The sequence below is a fragment of the Andrena cerasifolii genome, chromosome 16 (assembly GCF_050908995.1).
Source record: "Andrena cerasifolii isolate SP2316 chromosome 16, iyAndCera1_principal, whole genome shotgun sequence".
NCBI classification, from domain to species: Eukaryota; Metazoa; Arthropoda; class Insecta; order Hymenoptera; family Andrenidae; genus Andrena; species Andrena cerasifolii.
Genome location: NC_135133.1, coordinates 1,242,026 through 1,267,678, shown reverse-complemented (window position 1 = coordinate 1,267,678; position 25,653 = coordinate 1,242,026). Strand labels below are relative to the sequence as shown.

The window sequence follows — 25,653 nt, the reverse complement described above, 5'->3', positions numbered from 1 at the left end:
GATTTTTAAATGGGGAATTTGTATTCGAACTCTTTCCCCACTGCATTGTGCGAACTCTTGCCCCCACAGCTACTTTTTCATTGTTTAATCAATCCTGTTGTCTGTGAGGAGAACTGAAAACTCCTATTAGTACTTTTGAATAGAAGAATTTCAGCTCTTTCAGAATACATATTAATTAAAATATATATAGATCAATTTATAGGAATAATATTGATTAATAAAAATTAGAATATTACATCAGAACTAACGAATTCAGTACTTACCGCATTGTACGATGACAAAACGAAGCACAGCTACGCAATTCGACGCTGGTGACTCTACCTTGATTGCCAATTGGCTGCCAATCACCATTGGCAACTGCCACAGCACCTCACTCTACTCTACTTGGAATTAGTTCCAGAATTAATTGACCTAGCACAGGGGTATATTGGACGATAAAAGATGGATAAAAAGTAAAATTACGCGAAGAAGTATTTCTTAAACATTAAGAAATAGGCTCATGCGAAGAATTTTTGCTGTATATTTTTTATCTACATATTTGTCCATTCAATATCGTTTGCTTTTTACTGAAAACTCAGTATAATATCAAATGTTTTTCATAAATTTGCAGTACTGTATCAATATTATAGTAGGTAAAGATTTCTTCCGTTTTTGTGAAACTTTTTTTTGAAAATGGTGGCTTCAGTTTCTGGTTGAATGAATTTTACTTTTCGTTTTGTTTACTTTGCAAAGAGAATGCGGAAACGTTTTCGTGCATTGTTCGTTCAATTTACAAAAATCCAAATGAGGAAAATATAAATACTCCGCACAATAAATGAATGTAATCCAATGTATCCAAAATTTTGCAATAGTCGTTCGACAAACCAAACTTTTTCTCCATTCGATATTTCCTACGCACCATTTTTTTGGAAACATCGACGAAACATTTTATTATTGTAAATTGTGTATTTGAATTTTTTTATTCCTTTCCTGTTTTTGTCAAGATACATACCTAGACAAACCTATTTCATTTAAATTAAAAAAGAAATGCACAAAGATTTACAGAAATTTCGAGACTTGGAAAGAAAGACATTATGAAAAAAAAAATAGTTTGCGTTTTCACGTAGCTACCTTCTAGCACAAACTTAAATAGTTATTGCTATATGTATACGTACTTACATACATATTACTAAATAATTGTAAGTATATAGTTTTATGAAAAAAAAAATTCCCTAACAATGAATGAAGAAAGAACACTCACCAACTTCGACTCTTCTAAGAAGATCGTTTCAGAGTAAAATATAAAAATTTATACAGAACTGCACCCACCCTTTTCATTCTCATCAAAAATTGCAAAAATACACACGTGCCTGTTTTGCAAGTGCTCAGCCTGTATTTCCAAATTGCCAAAATATTTATCTTAATCCTTCAATCAACTCTCGAATTAACATGCAAGAAAATTACATTTAAATAAACATATGAATATATGGATAATTAAGACGTGAATCAAGACAAAGTTCCTCTAAAATCTTCTTTTCTCGTATATCAATGGAAAAAAATACGTTATTCGCTGAGTACTTTTTTATTACTCGAAACGAAATCCCTTGTGTTTAACAAGGAAAATCGTCGATCGATTGAGTGATATGGCATTTTTCAAGCCTCCTACCTGCACGTCATTTGCTCGAGTGGCGGAAAATCAAGGGTTGCCAGAGGCCCCACGATATTTCGCGGAATTTGCCGGTCGAAATTCCTGGAAAATGGGATTGAAGGGCAACAGTAAAGTCTCTGGAATATGCAAACGGTCTGTACATATGGCGAGCTGACATGCTCACTCGTTTGGTAGACCTTGTGTCGATAAGTTCGATGGAATGTTCGCGTCAAGTGTCGGTGAAGTTTGAAATTCTGAAATCAAAATGAAAGCTGTGCCCCAAAATGGTTACAATTCGCGTCAGAAGCACGAATACCTAGGTGAGTGATTAACACTTATTTGGGAAACATGTATTTTAATTCTCTGTTATATTTCTTTCTAATTATTATAAATTCTGCAATCCTGTTGATTCCTCTTCTGTTCTATTAATTATTAGATAATATACATAGAATACTGTAAATAAATCCCCATAAAAAAACCTGAAAAAAGTAAAAAAATACGCCAAGTACATGAAATCAAAAAAAAATCATTAAAAAAGAATAGAAGATAATAATAATTAGAATATAAAAAAATATGTGAAATCAAAATGAGCTGCAAGTACATAAAGGTGCTTTTCAACTGCGCTTAAGATGACACAACTACATATACACAGCTAAAATGCTGTGTTCATACATTCCATTACCCATATCGCGGACATTTTAATAATGCGAAGATAAAATGTAACATCTAGACATTTGCCTAGATGTCCGCGGCCTGGAAGTCCAATACTTGGCGTGGCCAGGTTAGGTCAAGGTGTTGATAAATAAGAATTATTTAAAAATACAAAATAATGAAAGTGTACTTAGGGTAGGTGGGGGTATTACTGCGGACTTTTACGGTAGGTTAACTTTAAAACCCTCGACACGGTATTGGAATGAATGAAAGTTCCTCCTTCTTTTTTTAAAAGAAAGGTGGAACCGTAATAATTCCACAAAAAAATGAGGGCAGGGTGATAAGCACAGTTAATTAAAAACACAGAGATTTGTCGGTCAATGTCATTGCAGGAGTTACCGCGGACATGCATGCATTACTGCGTGTTAATTACTAACGAAATACCTGTTACTGCGCATGTATTACTGCGGTCCGACGTCAGGCGAAACATAACCTTAGTACAAATATCACGTCCGTGAATACGGTCGGAAGAAAGGTTAGATTGCGCTGTCGTCGGTCCGCAATAATACATGCACATGATGTAAAGTACTGCACCTAATACTGCGTTGAGAAATAAAAATTAAAACTAAAATGCAGGTGACTGATTTACTGTTTTTCTGAAAAAAATAACTCTTACTCTATCGAGTAATAAAGCTGCATTACATGTATTACTGTTAATAACAAAAATGTGAATGTGTTTCAAGTAGGTGTTCATGACCGCCATATCGGGAATCGACCGAAGTTTCGCCTTGACGAATTTCAAACTACGATAAAAGAATTAATAATAACTTTGCTGTACATATTTATTAATAATTATCTGTAATAGAGTTTAAAATAATTTTATCAAAAATTTTCAAGAGATTTTGTACTTCCCAATATTAAATATGATCTGTTTTAGAATATCCGCAGTAATCGGGGCATCCGCAGTAATACCCCCACCTATCCTATATGGTCAGAGTTTTAAAATAACAAATTATTTGAAAACTTGTGAGAGGAAAGGTATCGATGTCGATGAATGATCTTGGAATTATTTTAGAACGCAATATAATGAAAATGTATTGATATTGTCAGAGTTTTAAATAATTGACAAATTATGTGAAAGCCTGCGGGGGAAGGTATGTGTATTGATGATCTGAGAATACCTTGCCTGGCCACGCCAAGTATTTGACTTCCAGGCGGACATCTAGGCAAATGTCTAGATGTTACATTTTACCTTGACATTGGGTGCGTTTAGCAGACACAACCGGTGATCAACCGGTGAGTGATCTCCCTAGATTTTACTCTGAATGCAACCAATGACATTTGGTATATCTGGCGGGAATATTAAATCTCCATAAAAAACTTCAGAAAAGTAAAAAAATTACGCCAAGTACATGAAATCAAATAAATCACAAAAAATAGAAGATAATAATAATTATAAAATAAAAAAAAGATGTGAAATCAAAATGAGCTGCACGTACATAAAGGTAATGATAAATACAAATAAATATTTTAATACGAATAAACATTTTATTCAAAATACTTGGCGCTGCGAAACAGAAAAAATGTTAATTGTCCTCGTATTAATAATTTACAATAACTCCCTTACAATCTAAAATACATAAACATATACATATACATATTAGAAACGCAGTCAGATTTATTCTACATATATTTAATTCTAATGTCATACGTAGCATATGCGCACGCACACATACACACACACAAGAAAGAAAAAGATTAATGCAATTTATACATATTTATTCAGTTTAGCGGCACCAATTCGGGACGCAGCGCCAAGTATTTTGAATAAAATGTTTATTCGTATTAAAATATTTATTTGTATTTATCATTACCTTTATGTACGTGCATCCCATTTTGATTTCACATCTTTTTTTATTTTATAATTATTATTATCTTTTATTTTTTGTGATTTATTTGCTTTCATGTACTTGGCGTAATTTTTTTACTTTTCTGAAGTTCTTTATGGAGATCTCACTTCTTTTTACAAAGATAATTTGCATAGAGAATGACTTCAAATAATTTTCAATATTATAAATTATTATTATATTATTAATTGATGACTGGATAATTTTTTCATCCTGTCGGGTTGTTTTTAAATATATTTTAGTGTCATCCAAACTACGTACGCCTGCAAAGCTTCAAGACAATTGGATTGGTGGAATTGGTTTAAATTGGTTTTTATCATTTACATTAGAAAGAAATTCATTTATGTATATAGTTGTAAAAACACGTTTATAACTTTGGTTATAACTTGACGGTAAGTTGTTAAAATTTGGAGTAGATTGCATAGTGAAGATAGCGATCGACGAACGAAACGTGTGTTAGTTCCGTTTTGGCTGAAGGTGTGCGTGTAACGCGTATACGTATTATGTCGACTAAATTTGGTTGGAGAATCAGGAGAAAAACCTTATCGCATCTGACAGATTCATGGGACGATATTACGATATCTCGGTTATGCGCGGACCGATTTTATTGAAATTGGCCTTATTCGAAAGCTTATATGCGGATTGCTTAAGAAAAATGCCTTTACATTTAGAAAATATTGCAGGCGTGATGAGATATTAAGGAAATAAGTTTCAGGTTAGGTTGGAATGGCTCCGCGACGAGTAAAGGTACGCGGTAGCGACAGTCGACATATACAGGGTGTCTTTCCTGTACTTGGCGTCGAGACGCTACTGCGTCTCTAGATTATCATTTAACATTTAGAAATTTCATATCTTTTATTCCAGTTTCTTATATTACTTGCATAACGCTGTCAGTTACTAAAAATATAAAACTTCCAGCACCAACAATATACATTACATAAAACACAAATGTTATTTCTTCTTTCCCACCACACATTACTTCTCACATCATTCACTATAGGTATTTTCGAATTTTTATACTTTTCCAAGTGCTCCACATTTGTATAAACTGCACAATCCTTTCTTGCGACATTCTTCAATAAAGCACAAGTAACTCTCTTCACTGTTTCTTACGATAGTCTGTTGTTACTTACTACCAGTGTATTCCTAATAAAAATTTGTTTGCCATTTAAAATTTGTCGCGTTAGGAAAGGGCTTTTTGCAATCCCTGAAAAGGACATTTCGCGATTATTGCGAAAACACGGGGTTGCATGGATTTCGCTACATTGTCACAGGAAAAACGAGCTTCGATAGAACAATATGGTTCGCGGTGAGTGAGACTTTTAGTTGTTCCATTCTGCTTCCACCCACAAAACCGTAGAGGAAATTCCAACCGTATTCGCAGATCTGCGCGTCGTCTGTTGCTTTCTGCGTAATACTGATGCTACGTTTCTGGACATATTTTTCAAACAATCCGACGGTAACGATCATCGATACATCGAACCCGATAAGCGGGTTACAATTCCCTGGCATCACCATATGCAATAACAACAAAGTTTACAAGGCCCACGCTGACGTAATCGCACAGAAATTGTAAGTAATGAATTTGTGTGTTGCAATGAAAAAAAACGGGGTCCTATTTTTCTTTCTTCTGCCCCTTTTGATATTTTATGTTCATTTACGGAGTGATAAACTTGCAAAAGTATTCATGATAGACATCGCCCGTAAGAATGTGGAATTTAGATTAAATTTTTTCGTTAAGCAGGGAGTGCTGCTCTCAAAAAATCGACAACCAATTTAGGAAAATAAGTTTTCGAAGCGTAGATTTTTTTGAGTCACCAGTGATCCGAAGGCTCGTGTTTAAATACAATTTTCATATTTTGCAAGTCGATATTCTGAAAATTCAGAATTTCCAAAATACCATTTTTATCGTTAATTTGAAGTGCCTGCGGCGTTCGATGTAGATGGGTAGATTCATTGAAATAACAATTATATCCCGCTGTATACGCGTATCTACTTCCTCACCTCACGCAAACAATTTCTGTCGATAGATTAATGAATGGATTCGACATCAATATGAGCAATAAGCTATTCTCTTCCTTGATGAAGCTGATACGGCCTGATAAAATTGAGATTGATAACGCGACGGCGTCATCGGCCCTCGACACCCTTGGCTACACGGTCGAGAAGCTTATGTTTGAGGTGACAAACTTTTCTGTGTTTTTATTTGATAAATCACCAACAGTTTTCTGTTGCAGCTGATGCACCCATGCAGTTTGCTGCTGGCGAGGTGCGCCTGGCTTGGTCAGATCTACGACTGCGACAAAATTTTTAAAACAGTCAAATCCAACGAAGGCTTCTGCTGTGGCTTCAATTATCACTTCGAGTTCTCCAATGACTACGAGTATTTCGGAAAATTTCATCTTCAACATTTTGCTATCTATCTTCGTGTATGTTGCATTTTTAATATCCTTTCAGCAACGAAAATTCAGGGCTGATGAACCTGACCGCCACGGCGGAGAATTTCCAAGTGTATAATCCCTCTGAGAGTCTGCCAGGTGTTGGGAAAATTTTGGTAATAATTCATTAACAAATCTTGCGTTTAAAAGGTTTCTTGATCATTCGTGTAAAACTGTTTAGTCTATACCTAGCTATCGATTGTAATTATAAATAATAGAATGTACATATTTCAATTTTTAAAAGAAATTACTTAGAATTTTATTTGGACTCAAAGTTTAGATTATAATCCACAATTCAGGTATTTACTATTTACAAGGGGCGTTCGGCAACCCGGAAATTCAAAAAATTATGAAACTCGGTGTGTTTGTAGAGTAGTTCATCCGTAACACAACTCTGTTTTTGTTGGTGCCATAATGCAATTTTTAGGGGTGAAATCACCCCTTGAAAGAAATGCAGTTTTTTCTTTTCCGTTGAATATTTCGAGAACGGTGAGAGATAACGAAAAGAAGTTTAAACAAAAGTTGCATCCTTCTTTTATATCTATAAAACAGCGTAAAAATAATTTTCGAAAAATATATATTTCTCAAGTTACCCCCACCACCAATCTTTAAAATTAAGTTCTTGTATTTTGTAAATATACGCTGAAATACCTCTGGATAATCTCTTTTCATGCATATAAATAGTTTATTTGTTATATTTTTTTGCAAACAAATAAAACTTCTATTACCGAATTTGAAGTCCATTTTGGCAGTTTCCATTAATAACATGGCCTCTTAAAGCCATATTTAAATTATTATTTATGCAAAGTTGAGACAGCTTTCAATTATTTAAGCAAGAGGCAGTACGTACCTAAAATTGCATCCTAGGTAAAACTCATTAAAACTTATCAGTGACGTGCATGAATCAGTATGATAACAGCACATTCGTACATGCACTACTTGAAGTGTAATCTTATTAGGCTATTTTGGAAACCACACGAAAAATAAATAATGCGTGAAGATTTACAATGACTTTGCAAAATATACACGTTATCATTGAAATGACGCAGAATCACATTGATGCTGATAAACTTGTCGAACCTTCCGATTTGCATAATGTATATGAATTTTAAATGATATATATATATATTAATAATATTACAATTAATATTAAATTGTAATATATATATATATATATATATATATATATATATATATATATATTAATAATATTACAATTAATATTAAATTAAATTATAAGATTATATCAGTTTTCATTAATGAAGTGGCCGCATGAAGTAATATTTAAACATTCGCAGTCTCTTTTTGTGCATGTTGTATTGATTGATTATACATTGGAAGAATTATACTAATAGAAGACGATAGATACATTCAACTTTACGGTTTGTAATTGGTACAATAATGATATTCTTCATAGAAATGATTAAAACAAAAATACTGGTCACACCATGCACATCGCATAAAAGCCGGCTTCCCACAAATACTACATTTGGGTATAAGCTTTTCATTCCTGAAGTAACAGAAATCTACAGGATTTTGAAATTCGCTGGGATGCGTTTCTTGATATCCGCTTTTAAACCAAGCATATTGAAAAAGGTTTTTCAATATCATATGAATCTAGGCGATGAAAACTGGTTGTGGGTTAGGGACTGCAATTTAATTATTTCATTACGTAAGTACAAATTGACATCTCTCTCTTGGAGAATCACATTATCCGAAAATGTCCGCACGAAATTTGTCTAAATCCGGAATCCAAACGCATCTAAAGGCTGAACAATGCCCGTCGTTTTTTTTTTGGAATCATTGAAAAAGTTACCTCATTGCCTTGTGGAATCAACTACTGCAACTCATTTGGGCAGTGTCCCGTCCACGCGTCGAGTAGGAGCACGCTTCTGCGGCAATTTTAGGTACCTACTGCCATGCTTAAATAATTGAAAGCTGTCTGAACTTTACATAAATAATAATTTAAATATGGCTTTAAGAAACCATGTTATAGGACTTCAAATTCGGTAATACAGGTTCTATTTGTTTGCAAAAAAATATAACAAATAAACTATTTATATGCATGAAAAGAGATTATCCAAAGGTATTTCAGCGTATATTTACAAAATACAAAAACTTAATTTTAAGGGTTGGTGGTGGGGGTAGCTTGAAAAATATAGATTTTCGAAAATTATTTTTACGGTGTTTTATAGATATAAAAGAAAGATGTAACTTTTGCTTAAACTTCTTTTCGATATCTCTCACCGTTCTCGAGATATCCCACGGAAAAGAAAAAACTGCATTTTTTTGAAGGGGTGATTTCACCCCTAAAAATTTTATTATGGCACCAACAAAAATAGGGTTGTGTTACGGATTAACTACTCTACTTGCACACCGAGTTTCATAATTTTCTGAATTTCCGGGTTGCCGAACGTCCCTTATTAGTCACGTTATTATTAAAACAAAAGATGGACGTCTAGGGACGATCTACGTGCAACATTTCGACTTCCCAGCGAAAAGCATTTTCGTTAATTTCCTACTAAATTGATTTAGCAGGAAATCAAGACAACTCTAGATAAAAGTTTCAGCATCCATATAAAAATTCATGGACCAATATATAGCGATCTAATGTTTCAGCATGTACCAGGAACGGGTCGTGACATTGGTTTGTCAGTGGCATTGAACATCGACGCTGAAAACTATAAGAGCTCGGTGAGACAGTTCGTGGGTGCCACCGTGCTTGTACACGACCCGATAGATTATCCAGATGTTGGTGCACAATCCTCCACCGTGGTGCCAGGCCACGTGATGGCTATGACACTTGCTGGTACCAAAATAAAAAGCTCCGGGGACATTCGCAGCGTGCCCCTCCGCAAGAGGATGTGCCTGTTCGATGGCGAGGTACTATTTAGACGCTTTCAAGTGGCGATTCTTGTGTGCAATTTCTATTGGCAATCCTTCCAGTTGAAATTTCTCGTTTTGAAAGAAAACCTATTAGTGATTTTTTTTTATAATAACTTTATTGCTGATGTTGTTTTAGTCTTCCTTCGCGATTCTACGAGGGTTGATTGATAAGTAGGATCGCTAATCCTCTAAAATAAGTTTGGTGAAGTGAAGTAAATTTACTTCTGTTCAAAATTACAAGTTTATTTTTTAACATAGTCATCATTTAGTTCTACACATTTTTTCAAAAGCTTCTATCCACTTTTTAACCGACTTCAGAAAGGAGGAGGTTACTCAATTCATCACGTATATTTCATTATGTTGTATGCATGTTCACGCATAGGTAACTTCCTTATAGGTGCACCGATTTCGATGATTCTTTTTTTATTTGAAAGAGTATGAAGTGCCGGTGGTACCATGTCAGTTTGTTTCTTATTATTATCTAGATACTCTATAATTATCTAGAATTCCAGTTTTAATGTATGTTCGCGCATAACTTTGTAACGCGTGGACCGATTGGATGATTCTTTCGTTGTTATACGAAGTATGTTCCCCGATTGGTACCATGATAAAAGTTTTTTTAACCGACTTCAAACAAAGGCCAGTAAAAATTAAAAAATAATAAACTTTTTAAAAAGAAAGTAAAAAACCGACTTCAAAGGTGCGCCAAAAGGGATAAAATATTTTTTTTTAAAATCGGTGCCAAAATAGAAACAAAATTAAATCAATTTCTAAACCTTTATCAGTTATGATCCTTTAGCACACTAAGGCCTGGAAATTAGAGCGCGCAAAAATTGAGTGGGTCGCCACGTATGCAGCCGCTTTATTTTTGTTTCTATTTCGGCACCGACTTAAAAACAAAAAGTCGGTTTTTACTTTTTTGAAAAAGTTTTGCATATAACAAATTTGTAATTTTTAAGAGAAATAAATTTACTTCGTGTTGATACCAGTTTCATTATTGTATCTTGCCTCTGCAAGCAGTTCCCGTGTCTATTTCTTTGCTTAATTGTACTCGTTACGCGAGTCTGGGTAGTGCGGCCGCGTGAGTAGAGCGGTCTTCAAGAATTTGACAAGAACAATGCTCTCAAACGCTGCGTGGTTACATTAACGAATTTCAAAGTGACCTTGTCGGATACTAGTAAATGGGTAAGGAGATCATCTGGCCCCATACGGGCCCCGCAACACGCGTCTACTGTCTATTCTCGAAGAGGTGGACGCTTAGGATCGCAAATGGAAACTGAAATGAAACTGGTTATTTGGAATGAAATTTAACAATATATTCTGATTTTTGTGCAGCCTCAGATGATTTACATGGTAGACAAAACATAAGCTTAATATCCCGACAAGAAACGTATCGATTCGTATTCCTGCTCAAGCTGTATAAACTAAAATGTACCTACTGTTGGATGCAAGAACGGCCTCAGGACATTCAGGCCTTTTTCGCATAAAACGCATAATTAGATTCCTCGTTCCTTTCTACATATGTAGAGACATTCCATTGCCGTATCTTTAAACTTGGCAGAAATATGGTAAATTTTGTGAATCGACGTTGAACAACTGACCCTAACTCATATCCAATGTAAGCCAAACATACATCAAACTGAACACCACACGATCTATGACTATGTTAGTATAGGATCTGTTATACGGCTTGATCTGCCGCTTTTCTGTAATGCGACGAGCGTTGCATTAATATGAATGATGCCATGATGTGTGCGCTTCTCCATCCTCCCATACCTTATCAATCCGTGTACATTTAGATACTGCTTGTTAGCTTTACCTATTATGACTACAATTTCCTAAAGGGTAATCTCGCAATAATGCGTCCCAAACCACAGCCACACACTCTCTCATTCGGAACATGCCGGTGCGAATATCATTACAGTTTTATAATTTTGGCACGACAGTTAGGGATGCGCTAAACGAGGGTTCTCCCAGAATACCGTAGAGCACTGTTGAGCCGCACTCCTGCCGTTTACACTAACTAAATTTGGTACGATAGGAGAACCACTAATTGTTTACTATGTGGTTTTCCGTGAATTACCTCCTGCGTGGATTTCCGATGAGAACGCTGCTGCGCCTGCACACTCCCACAATCAGGGTATCGCATGGCGACTGAATGTCGACGCGACGACGGTCCCAAAGGAACAGGTCCCTTTCTTCAAGATAAAATTATAATAATGTGGTAGACAAGAATATGGTTAACGAGAGATTTCCCAGAACGCTAGCCGTTGTTGATGCATACTCCGCCCAAAAATGAAATTTCTAGTTGCGCAACGTAACATCTCACACCTATTTTAGACGATTCGAGACCTTACTCATCGATCAACCCTCATAGAGTTGTGCCAATCATGATTCGATTGGAGAAAATGATTCACACTATGAGGAGTAGTGTACATAGGTGACGGTTATAAATATATGCAGAGTGTTTAGAGAAGTTTTAGGTAATTATGGAGAATAGGTGTTTCCTCACCGATTTTGACGACCTTGAAATATGTTGTCGGGGACATGATTCTGAACAACTTTTTCCTATACATGTTACCGCCGCTCGACCTTCGTTTCCAAGATATTCGCGAAAAAATGCAGCTACTACTACAATATATTTTGCCTACCTACAGTATGCGTCCGTTGCAGCGTATGCGTCAGCATGGGATAAAACAAATGACGAAACTGACCTTTGTTTCCGAGATCATTGCGAAAAACTTCTTTTGACTTATTCCGACGCAACGCATTCCACTTTCCAACTTGTCCCGGGTATTAGTATTGGTTGGGGCTAGATTAGTGCAGGGGGCGCGCGCCCGCTCGTGGGCGCGTAAAGCATGGTAGCGAACCGATGTGGGTTGGGGGTGTTGACGGGAGTTCCCACTCACCCAACAGGTGCTCTCGGAGGCACCCTCTTCCTTGCAAAAAAATTATGTTTTAGAACCACAGTCATCCTAATATCCGGCGGCGCCAGCACCGCCGAACAGAGCCAGGGTGTTGACAGGCGCCCGCAAATTTCTGGTTCAAATCACTAAACTCACATCGGTTCGCTACGAGTGGCGGATTTAAGAAAACAGGCCCCGGTGGAAAACCTTCTGAGGGGCCCATTTTTGGGAGGAAATGAAGAGGTAGTTTACTAAAAACGGGCCAAGTGTAGTAGCACGGAATAAATGTAGTGTTTGGATACTTAGACCTAATCATAATGTTTATTTGGTGATGGGGCCCTTCGAGGGCCTTCTGTGCAGTAGCCTAGGCGGCAACTGCTCACCAGCCGCCCTGTTAAATCCGCCACTGTTCGCTACTATGCTTTAAGCGCTCGCGAGCGGGCGCGCGCCCCCCCGCACTGATCTAGCCCCAACCAATACAAAGACTCGAAACAAGTTGGAAAGTGGAATGCGTTGCAATACTGAATAAACAATCGAACGGCGTCATACAGCTACATACGGTGTATGTAGGGTATGGGCAGAATGCAAAACAATAATACTGTTGCGCCGGGGCGTTTTCCACCGTAGGCCACCTCGACGCAAAGGAGTAGAAGAATAATTAGACACACAACTGAACTATATTGTTACACAGACCAATAGTTTACAAAGGTGCGACCCGTACATCCGAACGCCACGGCGTTCGGTACAAGACCTTCTTCTGGTCGGCCTCTCGATCGTCCTCTTGAAGGGGGCCGACCTTCTTCTATCTTCAGCTGCGAGCACCAGTAGGCTATGCACGGGCCTATACCCGGTGCTCGCAACACTGCTCCCCCCTCCGGAAGAGCGGTCGTCCCGACCGCATAGGATCCTCTTCAGAATCTTCGTACCCCTGTCTGAAGAAGTGGCCGTGCAGCTCAGTGGCTTCTTCAGACATCCGCCTCGGCATTTGCCTTCTCGCTCAGGGGAAAACCACGGAAAAACCCTGAGCAAGGCGTGGGTACATCGGGACGACTGACGCAATCTTCTAGTCGCGAAGTCCTCCTCGGTCAAGCGTTCCAGCTTCTTGTCCCACGTCGTCCCTGGAACTCTGCTCCAACGATGATTCCCCTGCGTCGCGTTCCCTCAGTAGGAATCTCCAACGACGAAGCATCCTGGTCGAGCGTCCTCAGGAACTCCAGCGATGCTCTCGTCTTCCTTCGCGCATCCCGCGACGAGATCCGCAGCGTCGACGAACTGCAGCCTCCAGTCGACCGTCACCTCTTCCGGTGCGCCCACTGTTATGCCGATGCGCCCCAACTCCTTGTCCCGCGACGTCGCTGGACACCTGCGGTTCCTGGTCCCTCGACGAAACCCGCAGCTCTTCCTGGCGCGTTTCTCCTACGCGCCTTCTCCAGAACTCCAACGACGCTGCTTTTTCTCCAGCGGGGAGACGTTCGGGCCTCCTTGAGCGTCCTCCGGAACTCCTTGCAAAAGAAACAGGGAAACATTACCTTTCGCTCCCACTTGCGAGAATCCGTTGGAGCCGAAGGAACCGGGAAGACAGACAGGCGAGACGGAACCGAAAGCAGAGGCTCACACCTAAACAATGAGCTTGCTATCGGCCCGTTCCCCGATCAATCCGCCCAGCACTCCCAGCTCGTGAAGGGGAATAACCGAGCGCTAGTGAGGGGACGGTTTTCGCACTTCCGCACGCCAAGGACCCGGGAGCAGTAGAGGAAAAAAAAAGCGGAAGAGAAAGGAGGCGAAATAAAGAATGACAGTTCCGACCGCCGGACGACAGGACTCCCCCACCCGTTTTTGGGAAGAAGAGGAGCCTTTTTCAAAAGAGAAGCGCCTAAGAAAGAAGACGCAAGTGGAGGGTAAAGACGGGAAAATTCTTCGTGGGATCCGCCGTACCCACGCCTTGCCCAGGGTTTTTGGGTGGTTTTCCCCTTGGGCGTGAAGGCGAATGCCGAGGCGCCGGACGGAAGAGGTCACGCAGCGTTTTTCCACTCTTTCGGACCAGGGTACGGCTGCCAGCAACGAAGAGGCTGCAGCGGTCGGGACGACCACTCTTTCAGAGGGGGAGGCAGTGCTGCGAGCACCCTTTGGATGGAATCCAGAGCCTGCTGATGCTCGCAACAGAAACAAGAGGACAGCCAGAAGAAGGCGATCGGACCGATCGCCTGTCAAGCTGTCATTCGATAGCCAGACGCCATTACGTGCAGACGCATCGACACTTACATATTTCTCGCGCATTAGAGATCGTATTCGGTTACATCTGTTACTCTGTTCTTGTTAATGTTCTGTTTCTTTTGCTGTACCACCACATTGACTCCTGCTATGCCAAGCCGAAATTATAACAATACTGATAGCTTTTGGCAAATATCTCGGCAACGAAGGTCGAGCGGCGGTAACATGTATAGGAAAAAGTTGTTCAGAATCGTGTCCCTGACAACATATCCAAAAATCATTGAAATCGGTGAGGAAACACCTGTTCTGCATAATTACCAAGTTGTTTTTAATTATGCACTTTGTTGTTGAGAATAGCTTGGGCTTGCAATTAGTGTTGGTACGTATACCTACAGTATAAAAATACAGGGACGATAAAAATCTGTGGTTGCGTTCTTGGATATTTAATACTATGCATAGTAGTTTGTGAAGGAGTATTACACTTCTTAGTGTTAGGAAATGAGACTTGCTTCAGTAATTATGTACTGTTTTTTTTTTTAATAGAGTAATACTTCTTTTTGTGAAAAAGTACTAATTTTGTACGCTCATTTATATCAATCTATAGTAATTCTTTCAATGTTACTGTCATGTGAAATTTCTAATATATCATTCTTATCAAGAATGTTGAACGTATGTAATCAATTTTGGAATTACCTGCTCGACGTGTGTGTGAAAATGTGTCGCGATTACGAGTAGTATTAGTTTCTAAGAAGTTTGCATGCAACGCTCTGAATGAAACTCTGAAACTGCACTTTCTCGGAACAACTATTCTCGACAGTTTTCAGGGGAATCACCATGCAAGTTTAACGTAATATTGAAAATTGCTAACCCCACTTTAATAGGAACCGAAGTAATCTTTCTTAATGCGTTTCCTCTCCGAGACAACGTATGTTCTTTTATATCCAACAATTATGATACATAGGTAATATTAATTTGAAAATACTAACTTCTGATTTTTTTCTTTTTTCTTCTAATAAAATTGTAAAACGTGATTTCTTGTTTGCTACTTAAAAATTCAGCAAAGACGAGAAATATTTTGTCGTATTTTTCAGAAATTAAGCCGCTTCTGTTCTATCTTAAAAGGCAGAGTATTTAATGGAGTCTTTGAAAAATGGAATGAAAGATTGCACTTGATTTATTCTTCATTACAAATTTTTAGTAGGCTCGAAACCTCTCTTTTAAAATTTTTTACAGAATCATTCGAGCAGTAGATATTTCAGGTGAAAATTATAAAAACCGATTTCTCATTTTTAAAAAATTTCTAGGCACCTGGGGAACGGGTATATAGTTACCAAACGTGCATCTCGGAGTGTATACAACAAACGACTTACGGGCCCTGCGAATGTTTGCCATTTTTTTATCCCAATGAGCGTGAGTAATTCCTATTTACACTAAAATGAAAAACAGGTTCGACACTTCAGCACCATATAATACTTTTTCTTCGAATGACTTCACTTCTCCCATAAATATACTTTTTAAATTTTCTTTAATAGGACTGCAGACTTTTGTTAATAAAACCGATTTTTCTAAATACACCTACATTGCGAATATACTATACAATATGTGAAAGCAGGAGTTGAAACGGGTCCGAAAATAACTGTTTCAAACTGTTATACATATATCGGTTCTGACTGAAACAGTTATGAAGAATTGATATTCTGAATAACTGTTATAAGGAACAGAAATTTCTGACTATATCGATTTCGGATATTATATCAGTTCCATAATGGTTGTACATACATATGTCGGTTTTATAAGAGTAATGTATGTATGTATCAGTTACGTATCGGGTATGCATGTCACGTTTCAAAATATTTACGAGCAATGTCACATTTTTTTAATGTAAAATCGATTGGTTTATAAGTTTTTTTTTATCGCTGAGCCTCTTTATCTAGAGTCTCTCTTTTCAAAACTTCATTCGATGCAGAAAGAGCCGGAATGATAGACAGCATCTGTAAATTAAGTAGGCATTGAAAAGAGAGGTTCCAGATAGAGAGGCTCAGCGATGAAAAATCTTATAAACAAACGTGAAGAGCGATTCTTTGGGTCCAAGGGTTTACGACCAATGAGCCAGTGTCACTTGTATTCCTGAGCTAGTGGCAAGCATTTCGAATTCGATACAAAAATATTTTTATTTCACATTTTGTGTTTGTTAAAAACAAATTGTTAATAATCTTCATAATTAATATAAAATTAGTAGTATGTTTGTCAATATTAGGAAACTTATTGCTGTTAGTGTTAGCAATTCTTTAAATTAAGTGTTAAATTAATATTATAATATTAACATACGACTATAGTCGTAGTGTATAATAGTTACCTATTAGTGATATTTAAAAACATATGGACATAATGGGCCGTAAGAAATGCAACATTGTTCGCAAATATTTTGAAACGTGCGATGACAGAATGGAAATACGATGTATAGTGGGAAGTTGCTCTGCAACAATTTCGGTATGTACATACAATTTAATTTGTTTAAATTTTTAGACACTTAAGGGGACACACTTAATAGGATTTAAATTACGCCTAAAATAAATAAAAAATCTCAAAACTACTTTCCAGAAACAATTTCTTTTTTACAGATATATTATTTAATCATAGGTTAATAAGTTCACAAAATATTATTAAAAAAATATAAAAAAACGCATGGTTCAGGCGAGCCAAGCCCATATCGAGAGTACAACCAATATTTAACCATTATGGAGCCGATATAATATCGGTTCTGTAGAGCCGCAACCGATGCCGATATAGGCCAGAACCTTTTTCACTCGTAACTGTTTCAAGATTATTTCTGTTCTTATACCTAACTGTTTGGAGAACCGAAACCGATATCATAATTGTTTTCAACTCCTATGTGAAAACCATATTTTTCTTCATTTGTCTTTAGTTTGATATTTCGTATGTATGTATGTATGTATCTTTATTGTCTCCCGTTCGGGTTGCAAGAACATCCGCTTCCTTCCTTACAATTTCTTTACTTATCTCTACTTAAAATTACTCCTTAAAAATATTCCTTACACTTATCCTTAACTATACATCTTTATACACAATTCTCTGCTCGCCGCTTTCTACCTCTCGCATGTCCTACAATCCAGTTTTATTTCTCTCTCTCCGACCAGCCGCATCGCTCGCTCTCCCGCCGCGGTTGTACATTATACAGGATGATGCGTTAAAACCGCAACCTACGCGCGCGCGAACAGGTAAAATAATAACAGCGCCTCACGGACGCATTCCACTATAACAGCGCTGTCCAAGGTCGCTCCCGCGGGAGCTTGGGGTTCTCCCACTCTCGTCCGCGTTGTAAGGGATACTGCGCGACGCTAACCGCGAAGACGCTAGCCCGGCTAGCCCGTCATGGCAGCCTTCTTAGCGTCGCGCGGTCTCCTTGACAACGGAAGGCACGCTGTGCGAGAGAAAGGTTGGAAGGGGAAGCAGGCGCGTGAGGGGCCCCTACGTTGGACAGCGCTGCACTACAACCGTGCACCGGCCCGACGTTCGAAGAGCTGCCAGCTACCGCTGGACAGCAGTGATGCCTGAGCTTCGAAAATTTTAGGATGATTTCTTTCAAATTAACGCCTCAAAGAGCTATTCAGAATTTCCACATCTACCCTTTTTCATCGCTCCTCCCCCAGCCATTTTCCGGATATTCCGGGAACCCCGCCCCCTCGTCCACTTGTACCACCTGTTGTACCTTGACTTCCTTATCTTTTTCCACGTTTGCCTTTCGTATCTCTCTCTGTATCTTTTCTCCATCTCCCCATATCTCTCCCTCCCCCTTTCCCTTAATCTCCTCACCACCCCTATCTCTATTCCTATTTCCTTATAGAACTCTCTTCTCTCCTCCTCCCACGCGAACACCCTTCCCTCTTTGTTCTCCCTCTTCTTTATATCCTCCCAACACTTTCTCGCCCACCCACTCGACCCCTCCCTTCCCCAGCCTTATCTCAAAATTCCATGACCTTCTTCCTGCCCCTATCCTTCAAACTCCTCCTCCCTTGTTCCTCTCCCCCAACCGTTCCCCCTTCCTTTGTTCCTGTCCTCGCGTTAAAGTATCCTCCTACTAATATCTCCTCCCCTTCCTCTCTCCCCTCTGCCCATTCATACATACATTCTAACTTTTTCCCCAAGTCTCCGCTGACATATATTTCAACAAACGTCCACCTCTTTGCTCCTATTTTTGCCCCCACCTCGATTATTCCTTCCTCCCATATTTTAATCCCCCCCCCACTCCCTTCTATTAATTCCCTCCGTATCCCTGCTACCAACCCCCCCCACTCCCTTCTATTAATTCCCTCCGTATCCCTGCTACCATCCCCCCTTTGCCCTTCCCTTATTACATTCCCTCCTTGCTGCCTGCATTTCCCACACGAACCCCTTTGGCAGTTTCCACTTTATCGCCCCCCAGTCCTTCTCCTCCACCCATGTTTCTATCATTATCATTATGTCCCACTTATCTAATCTCCTCCAAAATTCCTTATCCTACCTTGCTAGCCCCGCTACATTCCACCATGCTACCTCCCACCTTCTCTCCTTCACCCCTACCTTTGCTCCCTGCGCTCCTCTTTCCTACCTGCTCCTACCCTCCCTTCCCTCGACTCCCGTCTTGCTCTCCCCCCTGCCACCCTTGCTCCGTTTCTCTGTCTGTTTCCCCACTCCTCCCCCCCCCTTTTCCGTCTCTCAGCACCTCGTTTCTTTCATCCCACCTCCACCAGCCTCCCTTTATCATTATCCTCCCATATCTCCCCCAGACCATTTCCTTCCCTTCTCTCCCCCTCTGCTATTGCCTCTAGGTTTCTCCTCATTCTCTTTTCCCGCCATATCAGATCATCATCTATTCTCTTTTTTCTTCCTGCCAACTTCTTCTTCGCCTCCATCACCCTTCTTCTCGTTTCCCCGTCCCTCAGCCTCACTACCACCATCCCTCCTCCTCCCCTTACCTTTCGGGCCGTTTCTATACCTCCCTCTATCTCCATCATCCTAAATAGTTCCTCAACTCCCTCTTTGACCCTTTCGCCTCTATCCTCCATCCCCCTTACCGCAATATTTTTCCTTCTCTCCTCCACCTTCCATTCCAGCTCCCTAAACCTTTTTCTATCTCTTCCTCCACCCTTTTCTCACCTGCTATCCCACCTTCTTCCGAGCTTAACTACAGTTTTTCTAACCTCGCCTCCAGTCCCTTCCCTCTTTTCCCTCCTTCACACTCTACCTTTTCTATCCTCTTCCCTAATTCTCTCAATTCCTCTTTTATCTCTTCCCTTTCCTTCTCCCACTTTCCCCCCTCATCCCGAATTCGTACTTTAACCCCTCTATCTCTATTTTCAGCCACTCCTCCTTCCCTTTTGCCCTTTCCTATGCCTCTTCCCTACCTTCTGCTGTCTCGTCCCTCATGTATCTTAGCATCTCCATTATATCCCCTTCCTCCTGTCCTCCTTTCCCTACCGGTGATCTCGCTATCTTCTTGCTTGCTCCAAATACCTTTTCCCTCTCGTCCCCTAACCCAGACCTATCTCCTCCTCTTGTTTCTCCCTTTTTCTTCTCCACTTCTCGTCTATTCCTCCTGTACTATTTCTTCTTTCCTGCTTGAATCTTTTCGCATTTGTAGGCCTGCCCTTTTTCTTAACTTCTTCCCCCTTCTCCTCCCCCTCTTTCTTCTCGTCTGCCAACCCTTACTGTCTTTCCTTACTCCTTTTCTAACTCTCTCTTTCCCTCCCCACTTCTTTCTCTACGTTCTTCCTTTCCTTACTTTGTCGCCACTTTCCTGTTCATTCTCCTTGCTCTTTCTTACTTATTTCCTTCTCTTCCTCGCCGCGCGTGTCGCCTGCTACCTCTTCCTCTCCACGCCTAATTTGCCTGTCTTCTCCCGCTTTCCTACCTAACCTCAAACTACTCTTTTCGCCCTTTTCCTTTATCTCCTCCTTTCTCCTTTCCTTCACCCTCACCACTCCCTGCCTTCCTGCTGCTCCACCTTTTCCCCTCAACTCCTTCACCTTTACACGCCCCTCCAACACTCCACACACATCCACTTCCAGCACTGCACTCTCTTTCACTCCTCTCTCAATCGCACCGGAAACGGAAGTCTGTTATTTCGTGTTATTCCTGTATATTTTCAAGTTGTATTAACATTAATAAATTACTCTTGCGTTGTTATAAACATTCGTCGAATTTGTTGGCAGATCCAGATGTGCGTACTTGTTACTTGACAGATGTAGATTGCATTCTGGCTCACAGGAGTAAGTTAACATCAAATAGTTTGCTTTCCATTATTCTGTCGAAAAAATTAAAAAATTCTCCATTAATATTATTGGATTTCCTGCACCAGAAATGTTCTTTACTGCCGGTTAAAATAGACATCAAGCAGCTTAAGATTTAATATAATACTAAATATCTTCTACAGTTCTGTAATTTTTAAACAGGAAACCTGTCACAGGTCCAAGTATCCCATATAAACGATTGCAATTGTCTTCCCCAATGCAATGACAAATCATACGAAGTGACGGCCGAATCGATACGAATAGATGACATCGAATACAATTCTGAAATAACGTAGGTAGCACTTTGTTTTATTAATTGAACGGTTTGTAATTATTGGTGTTGCGTAACTGGACTGTTTGTTTTGTAGAAAGTAGTGCTTATTCGAATAGCTTTTAATTACGACGCTGTTCTTTCTTTACAGAAAGAGAAATAATTGCCAGGGCCGGCGCCCTTATGCAAGAAGATTTTTGGTTCCAAATTTTTGCACCTGCTTTCTGTTTAATATATTTTGCCTTTACGGAGTACAAAAAAAAGAATTACATTAACATTTTGTTCAAGTGGGAGTTGAATTCCTTTATTATTAAGCGTGCAATATAGATTTTTTAGCGCCTCCTTCGGCGGGCGCCCTTATGCGGCGCATAACTTGCATAACGAATTCCGCCGGCCCTGGTAATTGTTGATAATTTCGAATTATTATATTAACCGTTGGATAATGAGTAGCTTGACATGGCGCCTACGGGGTCCATTTTGATTCAAAATATAATTACATTTCTATGGTACATTTTCTACATATCTACGCATTGCATATCCCACATATTCTTTGCATATGTTGGTACATTTCTGTATACTGATATATTATACAACTTTCATATTTCATATATTTTACTTGCATAATATTTTGACATTTTTTTTTAATATTCCACTGACATTGTAGTAAATATATTCGACAGCGTATCTGAAGTAGTAATCCTCCCTCCCTAACGTCTTGATCAATTTACCATATAGAATGTAGATCATTGTCACAGCAAGCTTCTTGTTTCTTTGCTCCCTAAATTATAAGGCAGGAAGTTTCATGTGTGCTCCTCTTCCAGACGTGGCTTGAACACGAAGAATACCTCGTTCCTGTACGTGTATTTCCGTGACGGCACGTACCTCGAGTATCGCAAGCAGACCATCCTGGGGTGGGACAGTCTTCTGGGTAAGGCAAACTTTCTGGAAATATGTTTACACGCTCAAGCTATTTCCCTGTCGCGGTGTAAGCGGTTAATAGCAGAGAATGGCTGGGAAAATAAAGTAAAATCGGGGGTGAAGCTCGTCGGGAAACTAAGAACGTGCGCGGCAAGTTCGACCAGCAAGTGGTGGCAATAGAAAAGTTTGCCCGAATGGAGAGAGGAAATTGCGCTTGATATTCGGAAGGAGGGGGGTTGAGCCCTGCAGGCGACTTTTGTAACTCGAGCAATTCTTGTTCGCTAAATGAAGAAGAAGATTACGTTCAATTTGGAACGGAGAAAAATTCTACCTTTTTTGAACATCATTGTGGAATAGTTATTTAAAATTGGTCTCTACCAAGAGAATGTATATTATTGTTCTAGGACTTGAAATCCCATTTCATTTTATAGTTTTAACTAAAGCCACTCAAACATTCGACGAGTGAAATAGGCTAGGTAGAATCAAAATTGTATAATGTTGAAATATTGTGGCAACGTAGGGGAGACAGAGGAGGATTGGTGCATAGGGAGGCTTGATACATTCTTATATTTGAGCCGTTTACTTTGAAAGTGGCGTAAGTCCATTTTCCAAAAAAATCGAGTTAGCTATCTTAATAGTTACATTTTTACATGATCTTTTCATTCTGAAGCAAATTGTTACTATTATATTTAAAATCATTCAAACTTTGTAAAACTAAAATATGCTGGTTAATGAAATGATGAAAAAGTTTATGTTGAAAGTGGCGTAAGTCCCATTGTGAGAGTTTCAAATGGATATAGAAAATATTTTGAGATATACTAAAATTTTTTGAGATCACAGCTTTATGTTTAATTATCAAGGTAGCTGTTTAATTATCAATGTGCAACGAATTTGTTATAATTCGCTTGTTATAATTTGTTATAAACCGCTGACGGATTCATACGGGTCTCCGGATACGCCCTTGTAATTTTCAGCAATTTGTTAATAATTTGCTTATAACAAATTAATTGCATATTACAAAGTGAATGTCTGCGGGACATAAAGCAGTCACAACTAAAACTACAGCAAACAGATAAAATGCACGAAAAATGTATTGGAATACGCGACTTGGACGAAAAAAAACGAGACCAATCACAATCTAAAATATAAGGACTTAATGGATTTATTATATTATATACCACCTGCGCACCATAATTATTTTAAATCACTCCCGCATACAAAAACTGGAGAAGACTGAATAATAATTAATAAAACATTATTAATTTTAATGTAAAAATTACTTAACAAAGAATAAAATTTGAATATTTTTTTAATTTTATAACATAAAAGTGTATACATTTATTTTTATTTCAAGGGAAATTTACTTTTCCTATGGACTTGTGCATTCTTAAGAATTCAAACACATATTATTTCTTAAATAATGTTAATTATGCTAATTGGGATGATAAATTTGACACCCTTGGAAACCCAGAAACATTATACTACTATGTTATCTGTTACCCATATTTTTAAATTTAATCCAACGCAAACCCTTCAATATCTCGATTCGAACATAAATGGACTTACGCCGCTTTCAAAATAAACGGCTCATTTCTCACGTAAAAAACAAAAGAGAAGCGTACACTTCAGCATAAAGGACGATTTGTAAATCGTGTTAAATTACGATTGTTTCAAGTATAATTTATTAAAATTAAAGGAAGTGCATTTTCGTGTTGAGAAACGTAAGTTTGTACTTCGTTTATATAAGGTTTTTGTCACTGTGTATTAATTTGTATGAAATATCATTAATTTTATGTGGAAGTACACTGAATATTACACATATATGCCAACACTTGTTGCTTTCAGTTTAAGGTCAAGTGTTGTTAGAAATATTGTTTTAAAATTCTATATTCGGGGAGGTATGAGACATACATGTATCAAACCTCCCCAAAGTAATTTAGCCTTGCGTAATCTGTAATAGATATTCTCCAGCAAACAAATTATGACGTAAATTTGTATATCTTATGCCGTTTAAATGGAAATCTAAGCGTCGTCAAATGAATACACCTGAAGATATTAGAAATGCTGTACTTGAAGTTATTAATGAAAACAAACCAATAAGGACAGCGGCTAGAAAGTACAAAATTGACAAAATGACATTACTTAGATACATATTTAAATATATAAATAAAGAAAATACAGTTTTTATTCAAATTTCGTAACATCACAAATATTTACAAACGAAGAAGAAAAATTACTTGCAGAATATTTATTAACTTCGGCAAACCTTAATTATGGTCTTTCTAAAAGACTAACGCAAGAAAGACAGGTGTGTGTTGATGTTATGGATTTTGAGAACGATACAGATATTCAGAGCGTAGACGAAAATGAAGATGCAGTTTGCATTCGTTGCAACTCTATCTATTCAAACTTGAAACCAAATGAACATTGGATTCAATGTCAAATGTGTTCCAAATGGTGCCACGCACAATGTGCTGGTATAAACATTCCAACAAAGATGTTTCATTGTGAAATTTATACGAAATAAACTGGTGGGAGGCTTGAGACATTTTACATCATTTACGAAATAATATTTTTTTAATACATTCTTTGTTTTAATTAAAAAAAAATATGTTCGTGTTTGTGAAAGAATAGAATGTTGAATGTAAATATGCAAAAAGATCATTAAAATATTATCTATGTAGTTTCGTTTACACAATAATTTTTCTCAAAAATGTATCAACCCTCCCCAGTCTCTCCTAACTGTTTTTTAGACTTTTTCCAAAGAAAAGTTTTTTTCTATTATACATATACCTACATAATTTTTTTAACTAACACAAAAAATGTATTTAGGATGCTATTTCCAGTGACTTGGGATGAAAAGTAGTTCTTGTCCTACCCCCACCCCAACAAAATCTTAAAATAATAATTTCAAACTTATGAATGGCACTGTGAATCATAAAGATAATTCAATCTTCACATATTTCTGAACACTGAGTACTCATTTTAAAATTGTTTACATTACTACGACCTACTGATTTTCTTCTCACGTTTCCATTACCACAAATTTTTTATCCTTACAATCTGGAAAATCGAACATGCCCATCTCGAAAAATTTAACTTCATCTTAAATTTGTACTTTCGAAGTGTATGTAAATACATAATTATAATTTTCTAAATCAGGGAAAAATTTCAGCTTCGTTCGGGGGAATCTTCGGCCTCTGCCTTGGCGGTTCCGTGATAAGCATGGTGGAGTTTCTTTACTACGCAGTGACAGACGTGGTATTTCGCAAGAAGAAACAGAAGCTACCGAATAACTTACCACCAGCTTCGAAATTATTTGTCTCCGTGCCCCTGAATAAAGGTGCAATAAAAAGGAACCCAATGACGAACCTGGATCAGAGTGCATTCCTTGCTTGGAACGAACAGTTTTCTCGTCGAAATAAGGAAGTGCTGTTCAATTTCCAGAATAATGGATTACGAAATAATCACGAATAGTGCATGACGAGGATAAAATTTACGGTTACTTCTTATTCGAGTACTTTAATGCTCGTATTATATTCTTTTTG

General features: G+C 38.3%; 1 protein-coding gene across 1 annotated transcript; it reads left to right on the top strand.

Annotated features, from left to right (window-relative positions):
- Window positions 1-1,892: 1,892 nt before the first annotated feature.
- On the top strand, window positions 1,893-25,582 carry LOC143377912 (sodium channel protein Nach). The gene is made up of 12 exons (XM_076829721.1): window positions 1,893-1,947; window positions 5,373-5,494; window positions 5,570-5,757; window positions 6,216-6,366; window positions 6,423-6,568; window positions 6,643-6,739; window positions 9,243-9,506; window positions 15,931-16,036; window positions 20,839-20,895; window positions 21,079-21,208; window positions 22,009-22,115; window positions 25,281-25,582. The coding sequence occupies exons 1-12, from the start codon at window positions 1,893-1,895 to the stop codon at window positions 25,580-25,582; spliced, it is 1,725 nt and encodes a 574-aa protein (XP_076685836.1).
- Window positions 25,583-25,653: the final 71 nt, after the last annotated feature.

Coding starts and splice junctions, on each gene's coding strand:
- LOC143377912 (XM_076829721.1), top strand. CDS start 1,893: ATGAAAGCTGTGCCCCAAAATGGTTACAATTCGCGTCAGAAGCACGAA. Junction 6,569..6,642: donor GAGTTCTCCAATGACTACGA/GTATTTCGGAAA, acceptor ATATCCTTTCAG/CAACGAAAATTCAGGGCTGA. Junction 22,116..25,280: donor GGGGTGGGACAGTCTTCTGG/GTAAGGCAAACT, acceptor GAAAAATTTCAG/CTTCGTTCGGGGGAATCTTC.